This window comes from Cataglyphis hispanica, chromosome 23 (assembly GCF_021464435.1).
Source record: "Cataglyphis hispanica isolate Lineage 1 chromosome 23, ULB_Chis1_1.0, whole genome shotgun sequence".
Lineage (NCBI taxonomy): Eukaryota > Metazoa > Arthropoda > Insecta > Hymenoptera > Formicidae > Cataglyphis > Cataglyphis hispanica.
Genome location: NC_065976.1, coordinates 787437 through 799125, shown reverse-complemented (window position 1 = coordinate 799125; position 11689 = coordinate 787437). Strand labels below are relative to the sequence as shown.

The window sequence follows — 11689 nt, the reverse complement described above, 5'->3', positions numbered from 1 at the left end:
GATTGCCATGCGAGAGTGCCCGACATTTCAGGATCAACAGTCATGATTCACGAATATCTAGATCACCATGCGCTTGATTCGAAAATGCCCGGAAGTGGAAGACAGTAAATGACGCACTTCGCGATATATGGATAGCCGTCCGATAATTGATTCGAACGATAATGTTCTCACAAACATTAGTTGAGACGTGAATATTTCAGATAACAATGCGTCGTCCAACAAAAATCTCGCGGCCTCGTAGATCGTGTTTGACGACGGTCGGCGACGCCATGGCTAAAAGCCATATTTGAACGCGTCGAAATGTGGCGCGCCTCGTCGTCGCTTCGTCACGGTGGCCGACAGTTGGCAGGACGACGGCGATCGCGCGGATAGACGGTCCGGATTGGCCGCTTCGAAAGTAGTGCCCGACATATGTCTCGTTTCCCGCCTCCGGTGCGGCTTGTGTTGTGTTGTGCGTGAAGAGAGAAGAGGGGGGGGGCGAGAGGAAAGAAGAAGGACGGGAGGTGGGGAGGGAAAGCCTGGCGGAGGAGGAGGAGGGGGACACACCGCACACAGTCCGGCGAGTCGGATCTGTAGAGACACGTAGAGAGACGCGGCGCGTAAGGGCTTTTAGACCGGAATCGAATCGCGGAGTTGGCCTCTTCTCGTCTAATTCTTCGACACGCGCGACGCACGTACGCAACCGACCGCACGGGCAACACGACGGTGGGCATCCCTGTCCGCGCACCCTGTCCGGTGACCGATCGTGATTCGGCCGTGTCCGTCCGTCATATTCCCGGCCCCGAGAAAGAGAGAGAGCAAGGTTGCTGGCACACGTAGTTGGTGGTGTTGCGACGCACAGCGAGGAGGCGGAGGGGACGGTGCGCGCGTAGACGGAGCGAGGCGAGAACGAGCGATTGGGAACTGACTGCCGGCCATGGAGAAGCGGATAGAGCTCGAGAAGCGGGGAAAGAAGCCCGGCGACGTAAGACAATCCTTCACATTTTACGCTGCTCTTCAATCTTCTTATCTCGTTTCCATTCCTCGTTTTCCCTCCGTACATGTGTCTGTGTGTGTGCGCGTGTTTCTCTCTCTCTCTCTCTCTCTCTCATATTTTTTTTTCCCCGCTCATCTTAGATTAGCACGCGCTTCTTTATTACTTGCATAGGACCGGAGCATGCATTTTACAAACCACGCACGTCGCGTACCCGTGTCACGAAAGAATCGTGCGTCGTTGTTACCACCTGGGTGATCCGTGAGGTGTGCTCGAACGCCGCGCGACAGTGTTGAACACACTATCGGCTCGCGATAGAACGAAAGAAGGAGAGAAAGAGAGAGGGAAAGAAGGAAGACGGATTCGTCGTCGTGTTGCCTCGCGCTTTAGCGGCAAAACACCACGCATTCACTAATGCGGCATGCCGCTCCTGACCGCACTTTCGTCTTTCTCTCTTTCCAATTCTTTAGCAACCGTCGTCGACATTCCGTCCTGACGGCGACCGCGTGGCTTCTCCCGTCGTCGCTCCTCCGATCATCACCGATCAGGAGGATGGCATATGCACGCATCCTGACGACGATGCATGGCCGCGAACGAGCTACGAGCATGGCGCGCCGTTCTCTACAGGCTTCGTCTTCTCTTCTTTTTTTCTCTTACGCTTTTATGTTCGCTCGCTTGTGCGTTCTCTGTCTTTTTCTCGCGGCCGAGTGAAAAAAAAAAAAAACGTGTTTCCACGCGGTACACTTTTCGGAACGCGCTCCATTTCTCTATCGCTTCTTTCCTTCCTTCCTCTCTCTCTCTCTCTCTCTCTCTCTATCTCTCTCTCTATCTATCTATCTATCTATCTATTTCTTTCTCTATATAATTTACCTATATACTCGCTTTGCCGCTCTACTTCGCTTCATTTCGCATTGTTGGTGTCGCGAGAGGCGGCAATGTCGACACGACGAAATCGCCCTCGGAACTCGGAAGTGATCACGCGTCGATCGTGGCGTCTCTTTGGCTTCTTGGCGTCCGAGAAGATCGGGCGCACGGGCGAGATCGCTCCGCCGAAAACGCGATTATACGGCAATAGTGCGTAGCGCCCGAATCTCTCTCTCTCTCGCGCGTCGTATGTATATGCGCGACTCCATTCGCTCCTCTTTTATCGCGACACAGCCGAGATATGCGCGCGTTTCGCTATATAAATTCGCGCAATATCGCGGCGACTTGAAGGAGTTACCCCCCTTTTTTTTTTTTTTCTTTTTTCCTCCTGCTAACGCGCGGCTTGAAAAAGCGGCGACAGAGGCACGCACGTCTAAACCGCGACAGGGCGCGTCGTGCAACGAATACAGACGCACCGTGTTGATTAATGGTGGATAAAGTCCGCGACCAACTTAGTCTCGTCAGCCGACTTTATCCGCAAACGATTGATCGAACCGATTCACTTTTCCCTTTTCGAATCATAACGTTGGCTATAATATGCAAATGAAGACGGATTTATTTCACTCTTGTATTTACGATGTTTTATCTCCGTGTCAATAAACGTTGCGGAGCATTCAATCTGTATGAATACTCTTAAACTTTTCCAATGTAATGATAAACTATACTGAATATTGAGTCACATGCAATGAGAAAGTACATTAAGCATGATTACATATATTGAATGTAGATATCTAATTGCAATTCGATAGAGAATATTCTTTTTTCGACACCTATGTCGTATTTTGATACATGCTTGCGGACATCAGGAATTGATTTGATGATTTGTGGTCGAATTAATTTGAATCTGATTTCTCGTTATTAAGAATGAGCGTATTTAAAATAAATTTGTACATCTAATTTTTAGAAAAAAATATTACAAATCTTTTTATAAAATTATGATAAAACTTGTACAAATGCTAAAACATGCACGCGACCGGACACTAATTTCAATATGCTTGAGAATGAATCTTTTCACGCCAATGTTTACATTAAAAAGCCATGCTGCTACTTCCAAGTTAATTGTTTCCGGGTTAATTGTTTCATTTAAAAATTAATTTGCTTAAACTGATACAATGAATTATGTAAGTGAATTATTACATCTCATAATTATTTCGCGGATTAATCGTGCAAAAGTCTTTATGACGTTACTGCAATAAGTTAATTAAATAAAGTCAATCTAAAGAATATTTTTAGAACAAATTTGTGAAATTAAATCAATTATCTTTCTGTGAATATTTGTACAACTATCCGTGTAATAAAATGTAATAGAAAAATCAGACACTAATATTGTATCATAAAATGTGATTAAGGTCAACCGGTAATATAATTTGGATATTCCACAGATTCGCATTATAAACAAACATTCCATCATATTTTTTATTACGAAACATGTCCATCAATTAAATATGACCATGCAAAAATCTAAGTGATAATTGTTCTATTATATATATATTGCCAGATATCTTATAGACGGAGATAAATGAAATTTTGGAGTACTCTCTCTTTCGCCGCATAATCATTTCATCTATTCAAGAAAATTGTCACATTAAGAATGATCTAGTTATACATTTCTCAAATAAACTGTATCGATTCTTAAAACTGCTAAATTAATCAAATTTAAATGGAAAACATTTTTTTTCCGTTGATGTCTCTCTTCGTGTCAATTATATTTGTAATAGTTCTTTTAAAAATGTTTTTAAATTTTACAATGAACGCAAGAAATGTTTCGGAATTTTTGACTATATATATTTTTTTTATTTAAAAATTTATATAGAATTTTTTTTTTCTATGAAATATGATATTGTTTATATTAAATTTTTAATTAGAATACATCTCTATGTATGTATGTGTCGATCTAAAAATGGGCTCAAAAATTGCTTCAATTTCTTCAACAATTTAATTATTCATATTTTGCCATTGACGCATATTAAAGTACATTTGTTGACATAGTGATGATGCAAATCATCTCGAAGAAAGTTCTTGCGCTTTTATTTGAAATTAGAAAATCAAAAAAATTGATATCGGAAGACGCATAATTAACAAATTTTGGTGAGAATAATCTCAAGTAATTCTGTCAGATGGAACAGTTTTTTTTTTTTAATACGTGTCCCTTGTTTCGGTTTATATAGCGATAATAGAGAAATCGTTACGTGATATGTCCTGCGTACGAAGAACTAACGCGACATATGTTTACTTGATTAATGTATTTTTTAGCATCGAGGCGTCGCCACCGATTCGGTGCGGAAACGCGCGACGGATAGCGCGAAAAAGCGAGCTGCGCGCGCGTCAGCAATCGCGTTATGTAAATAAATGGCAGCGTGAGCGCGCGCGCTCGCCGCCGCCATGACAGGGAAGCGCGTGCACGCGGCAGCTGGACGTCGCCATTGCATCGCGATGTGCGCCGGAATGTTGTTTCCGCCACGTTTTCCGGAAGACGCGCGTCGCCCGATAAGCACCTGACAATCGCGACGCCGGGCTCGCTCGTCGAACGCGCTCGCGTACGCACGTCAACATTAATGCGTAGTTGCGTGCCACGCGCGTAAATACGCGCGTCGTGCGCGATCACGTTTCGTCATGACGCGTCGCTAATCACCGCACCGCCATGTTGGACGAGTCCACTTTGCCGGCTGATTCCGGTCGATCGCCACCGTGGTGACACGCACGTACGCACTCTTTCGCCCGCGCGGCCACGAGAGGATTCTTTCGTATCCACCTCCCCTTCCCCTCCCAGGCGGCGCGAGATGTAACGTCACATCATCGAGTCGAGTCGAGTTGCTTGCTTGCCCATCTCGGTGTTAACCGGCATCGCCCGACTTTCTCAGGTGCATCGCCACGTCCATCTATTTGCTTGCGTGCGTGGGCGTCGCAGAGCCGTAGCTAGGGTGTGGCGTTAGATGATGGCACCCTGCGCTTGCGATGCAAATTTAAAAAATAAAACATTTTTATCGTTTTAAGAAAAATTTTCTAGAGATTGTTCTACTTTTTAGATTCGTGATCTCGAATATACGTATATGTGATCAAAAAATTTAGCAGACATTTTTGATATCGGGAAGGAGAAAGCTTGTTTTTTAACGTTCTCTTCCTATCGTTATATAAGATTTTTTTTCTTCTGAAATCTCTACAAGTTTGACAGATTTGAAATTTATGCGCTTATTACGATTCCTGCATATTACGGCTCTGAGACTCTATCTATTCTGCGTTGACCACCCGCGTTGCGTTGCGATGCATCTTGGATGCAACAGTCTCGTATCATTTAGGAGCATATATAGTTAAAATTGGAAACCTCTCTTTATATTGCGTTGTATATCAAATGTAAATTTGGTATCATTATCTAGATTTAGGTCATATCTTGATAAAGGAGCAAAGATTTAAACGCAGATGAAAATATCAATCAACAGAGATATTTTTATTGAGGAAATATATATGAGGTACACAATACATAATTTGACAATTTAAAGTATCAAAAAATTTTAGCTTTAAGATATACATTCTATGACCCCTCGTAATATCATCATTATCATCGGTGCAACATCATGCATAATCAATCTGGCCGATTTGTCGCATAAACATAAATGTATATAAGATATCTAGATGAGGAATGTAGGACACGAAACGGAAAATGTGATACATAATTTAACTGCAAAAATTAAATCGATCAAGAAATTTCGAAATGTGAACCGCATACACCGTATGTTCGCTCTTTAAATTTAACGCGGGTTTCGTGAAAACAATTCGCCAATTAAGTACGAGAAGGCGTCCACTGCGTCATTTATTCTCTTGAATTGTCACAAGTGACAAAAACAACATAAGATAGATTATCATCGTCAGCGAGTGCGAAAATTTGATTCGACTGACAGATTATTATTATCAATATGAGATATAAAATATCAAGTATAAAGTGTGATGGGGAAATCAAGGAAATAACATTGCTAAAAATTTCGATGATATTTGATAAAACTAGGGAGATTATCGATATTATCTTTAATTAAAAACAGCATCATGACATGATGACATACACAGAATCCTAACGACATTTCGGACTGTCCATAAAAAAAACGCGGATGCAATGACATAATATCCAAGCATCGATACTTCCGGTATCGATGATAGCCAACTTCTCCCCGCCCCCGCTTCCCATCCCTCGTACTCGGCGTCGCGTGCCGCAGTCCGTGCTTGTCGCTCATCGGCTTTTCCGATGCCGCTAAACAAGACGCGGCATGCACTCCGCTTACCGTCACACCTCACCCCGTCACCCTCACGTCCTCTCCCGTATCTCCCTTGCCTCCCTTTCATCCGCGCGCGCCCCATCATCCCCTCGTAACGCCTCTCTATCTCCTATCCGCGACTCCGCTCTCGCCCTCTCGCCTTTCTCTTTCTCCGATCAATAAAATAGCCCATCTCCCGCGAAAGCTTATCGCTCGTTTGAATTTTAACGGAGGACGCCGGCCGACTTTTTCGACCGCGAACGCTCGTCGTTTTGGCTATTTGTCTTCCCTTTTCCTCAGCAAAACCGCGCGAAATGCGCACAATTCTACGGCGCTCGACGATTCAATCGTATGATTTCAATCGATTTGGCGCGAGCTTTCACAAACGCGGACATTTACGTATTCTGGAACATTGTCTCGAAATAATGACTATTATTCTTGCTTTAACACATTTAATACTTTTTATAATTTAGAGAAAGGGAAAGAAAAAGAGAGAGTAACATCTGATACACCACCATCTACCCATTTTTTTTTTCAGATAACTTGATATTTTTGAAAAAAATTACATGACATTTTAATATTTCGTGCTCATTGACACAGCAACACTGCATGCATCTTCTGACACATCTTTACATTAAAACTCAATTGTCTTCATTTGTTAATAAAATATATATAAATATTCGTTATTGATAATTATATAATCGCGCATGTTTCATTATAGATCAAAGAACTTGTTCTTGATAACTGTCGGAGTACGCACATTGTGGGCTTGACAAATGAATTCAGCGCCCTAGAATCCTTGAGTCTCATCAACGTGGGTCTTACCAGTCTAAAAGGCTTCCCAGAGTTGTCCAGTCTTAAAAAGGTATATATATTTATTGCAAATATATTTATTTGATAAGATATTATTGATAAGATATTAATATATTATTTGAGTAGGTAAATTTTTAATACACGAAAATTTTCTATCATAAATATTAGAGGAAAGATGTATAAATATCGAAAAATATAATTTAATAATACAATTATTTTTGCATTATGCAGTTGGAGTTGAGCGATAATCGGATTTCGGGCGGTTTAAATTTGCTTGATTCGAGCCCCAAATTAACTCATTTGAATCTAAGTGGAAACAAGATCAAAGATCTTGATACGCTACAACCATTGGTAAGTTCTCACATTTGTCACAGATATTGAAGACATTTATTTATCACTAAATTCAATTTATTAATACTAAATTATTTTGTATTTCAGAAAGAATTTAAAAATCTGAAAAGCCTGGATCTGTTCAACAATGAAGTGACAAATATGGATAATTATAGAGAGAAAGTCTTCAATCTTATTCCCAGTCTACGATATCTTGATGGGTATGAAAATATTTACTTGAATATTTGTTTTGTTACTTTATTTATTTTCTTAAACTGATGAATTGTTTGTGAATAGATATGATGCCGATGATTGCGAAGTTGACAGTGAAGGGGAGGATGATGAAGTCAATGGAAATGAAGATGGAGATGGGGAGGATAATGAAGAAGACAGCGAAGAAGGTTGGTCCAGAATTTAATCATAAAATAGTTGTCAATAAAATTAGAAATACAGAGATGTATATTAACAATGAAATAAGTTATGTCAGTGAGTTTCAAACACAAGTAATAATAGATATGAATGTCAAAATGCAGTTTCAGATGAAGAAGATGATGATTTCTTAGATGACGATCCAGGATTAGATATGGTCTATTCGGAAAAACTCGGGGTGAGTTTAGTTTATTTTATATTTTTAGTAATTTATTTAATTCTAATTCAAAGAGATGTTTCAAACACAATAGAATGTTTCCTGAGATTTTTCACTCATTAGATATTTATAATATAATTACGAAAATGTGTAGATTATAGATTGTAATATAATGACCTAGTTATTTAATAAAACTAAAAATAAATATTGATATGTACAGGACAGTGATGAGGAAGATTACATAGGGGAGGAAGAAGAGGAAGATGATGATGAAGATAATGAAGATGAAGAGCAGGAAGAAGAAGAAGGTATGATTCCTAATTTCTAATATTATTCTTATTATTTATTGTTTGACTTAGAATTTTCAACAAGATATCATAATAATTTTAAAGAATGTAAAAAATATGAAGAATCCAGATAATGAAATTTTTTCAAGATATATAATCTTTTCTTTTATATTTTCACGCGTGCTTGCTATACTTTTTATAAACATTTTATGAAAGTTTCTATTTTTTTTTTTACAACAATATTGATTCAATTTTGTGCAGAAGAGTCTCCTGTTCGAGGAAAGAAAAGAAAAATTGAAGATGGAGGAGAGAACTTGAACGATTAAGATGGGCGGCAAGTGTCTGATACTGTTGAATGAGTGTAAAATTCGTATAAATAATAACAATAAACGACGCCGAGTGAACAGCTGGGAATCAAACTAATCGACCGACCAATGACAGACTACAGTTAGTGATGTGAATTTATCAGTAAATCATTGACTGAAGAAATTGTGTAACAACAAAAGATTTACCATATGGTAGAAGCAGAATGTGAATGAGAAATGTAAAGAGAAGGGGAGAGAAATAGATAATGATGGCATAAAAATAGGGCTGCATTCCAGCTGGACACAGCACAGTTTTAGTTATACTAACGATATTTTATATAGAGTATATAGTTAGAGTATTAGTGGTGTTGCATAGAGTGAACGGAAGATCGGGATATTAAATGATTTAAAGAGAGAAAGTATGAGAGAAAGAGAGAGGGCGAGAGTGAGTGCGAGAAAATGTTCGCGTGTGTATGTGCGTGCGAGACAAAAATAGAGAGCAGGAGGTAGCGGAGTTTTACACTTGAAGGAGCATCTTGTCTGTTAGCTCCAGTCGGCCAAAGGCTGGTCACGCTGGAATGCGGTCATCTCGTTAATCAGTACTAAGGTTACATAAGTTACATTTTAAATACATTATTATTGTACCGTGAATAAGTATATAGAGTAAACGAGGAACAACTTTTGTACAGGTTTACACCATACATCGAGGTGCATTATATGCCTCTGTGATTTTTGGGACAGAAAATAAAGAGAAAGAGAGAAATATATGTTGCTCGTATATGTGAGCGTATATATCTGCCGAGGATGGGATGGAGAAATATGTTATAAAACAGGACTATTGCTATAATCGATGGCGAAGATACGCATTTTTCGCGAAGATGTTTTAAGCTACAGATCCGTTACAGATATTGCGAGATCCGGTATCAACGGCGGAAAAGAGATAGCAAATAGAAAATAATATCATAATATTTATTATTGTTTTCAATCGCGTGATTCCGATGATAGGAGAGTGAGAAAGTTAGATCGTTTATATACCAGATATAAAATTCTCCGATACATTTCGATCGTGTCGAGCGTTGCGCGTAAACGCGGACACGTGTGTTATTATAACCTAACTTAGACTTTTTTCTAGTAAGCTTTAAGTTCCAGATATTCTTTATACAATATCTGATATACAACGGCGATCGCATAGCGGCCCATGGCTGTTAGAATTATTGTTATTTACTCTCGGGCATTGCGTAAAAATTATGCTCCTTTAATATAAAAGAATCAATTTGATTATTATTATGAGATATATGATATATTCTCCTACTTTTGAAGATAATTATACAATTATATAATTCGATCTTTTTTCTCTTCCTTTTTTTTGTTATGTATATATAGAGCATCACATACATACACACACACACACACATAGAACTATCGTATTATCTTTTAATTATGTGTATTCTATCATGAATAGATATTCTTTGTTCATCTTAAGCAAAAGTTTTTTTTAAATAGAAATTTAATATTGATTAATTAAAAATATTTTTAATATTGAAGATTGGAAAACTTGTGACGCAAGTAATATAGATTTATTAACTTATCGTTTTAAGAAAAAGCGAAATGTAATTAAACTGAAAAGAAATACGATAATTCTAGGACATTCTGTGTATGCCAAAGTATAATTATGTTGATTAATAATGTGGTTAATTTTTGTGTATACATAACTATATGCAACAGGCCTCAGTCTTTGGAATGAATTACTAAGCAAACAAAAATCAACATCGTGTGCGTCAAATGATTAACCTTTAATTTCTGTCTCTGAAGTTACCATTGCGCTGATACATTTCGTGATGAAGTGTGAAGATGATAATGGGAGGAAAGGGGGGTAATAGAGATTCATCAATATTATGATTAACATTAAATTATACGTTTGATTTGAAGAAACAAAATATTTATACTTGCGCTTTCGCACTTTTGTGAATTGTACTAAAGTCAGAAACGCAAAATTAGACTTAGGACATAAACAAAAGGAAAATGTGAAAAGAGACATTTAACGAAATAGACGCAAGATAAAGGGATTGATCCGATGTAGTTAATGGTGAGACTGTGACGAATATAGACTGGACAGAGGACAACCAATTAACTACGTAATCGTGTGAGAATGGATGGGAGCGTGGTGGTGAGTGAAAGTGTGAGGAGAGAGGATCGGTTTTATAAGAAAAATAATAATAATTACGGTATATATAGTACCGAGGACCTGGCGCCTCCTTGTCGCCAGTTTGGTTATGGCCTTATCCAATTTTTCCAAGACTAAAAGCAAATTTATATTAGGTACAATGAGTATATGTGAACATGTACAGGTCCAAATCTGTAAATTTCCAATCTGCAATTTGTAATTGCGGCTCGCGCGGAAGCGTATTAAGAGAGTTAAATTATAAATAATTAAGAATTTAAATTATAAATAATGAAAAACACATTCCGCGCGCCCCGCGACACGTACACACATACACATATAACACTTTTGTCAATTGCGATTTTGGATAGACCATTTATGTAAGGAAAAAAATTTGTCTATCATCTTCTATTATCAGATATATATTACATTATACATATATATATATATATATATATATATATATATATATATATATATATATATATATATATTACATCTGCGTATATATTGTCTGTCTGTTCCGTTGTTAAAATGGATTTTTATCATAACGGTTGTTTATTTCGAGCAATTCTCATCACACAAAATAAGAAAAGATAATTTATTAATAAAATATTTACAAATCAATGATAGTGTATCCAATGTATATTTGACAACTAAATCTCAATTTTTTTCACATGTTTGTTTTGATGCTTTCATCGCGAGCAACAATATGAATCTTTTTCTTGTCTATTGTGACATATATAAGGTATTTTTTTCAGAAAAAATACAAATTATCTTCGTATTATTGTAATGACTTTGTTTCTGAAATTGCTTCCATAAATTTGCTATTTATTTTTATATTGTATTCTTCAAAATTTAAAAATTTGTTAGTGACACAAAATAAGAAACTCATTTAAATTCATAATATTTATATTATAAGATAAATTGCTAGTGTGTTTTTTCTTTCAGGTAATATTTTTATAAATTGTAGCGTAAGTATATTTGTTTATCTGGATCGCAAGGATATAATCGAGCGCGTTTGAATAGCGCAAGTGGCGACGTCGCGCGACGATCGCGCATGCGC

The 11689-nt window shown here is 38.1% G+C and overlaps 1 protein-coding gene across 1 annotated transcript; it reads left to right on the top strand.

The window, feature by feature from the left end:
- The first annotated feature begins 540 nt into the window (after positions 1 to 540).
- LOC126857963 (acidic leucine-rich nuclear phosphoprotein 32 family member A) lies at positions 541 to 11250 on the top strand. The gene is made up of 8 exons (XM_050607910.1): positions 541 to 964; positions 6863 to 7006; positions 7186 to 7305; positions 7393 to 7505; positions 7582 to 7685; positions 7818 to 7891; positions 8091 to 8178; positions 8419 to 11250. Exons 1-8 carry the CDS (start codon positions 917 to 919, stop codon positions 8481 to 8483), a joined length of 756 nt encoding a protein of 251 aa, XP_050463867.1. The 5' UTR covers positions 541 to 916; the 3' UTR covers positions 8484 to 11250.
- The last annotated feature ends 439 nt before the right edge of the window (positions 11251 to 11689 follow it).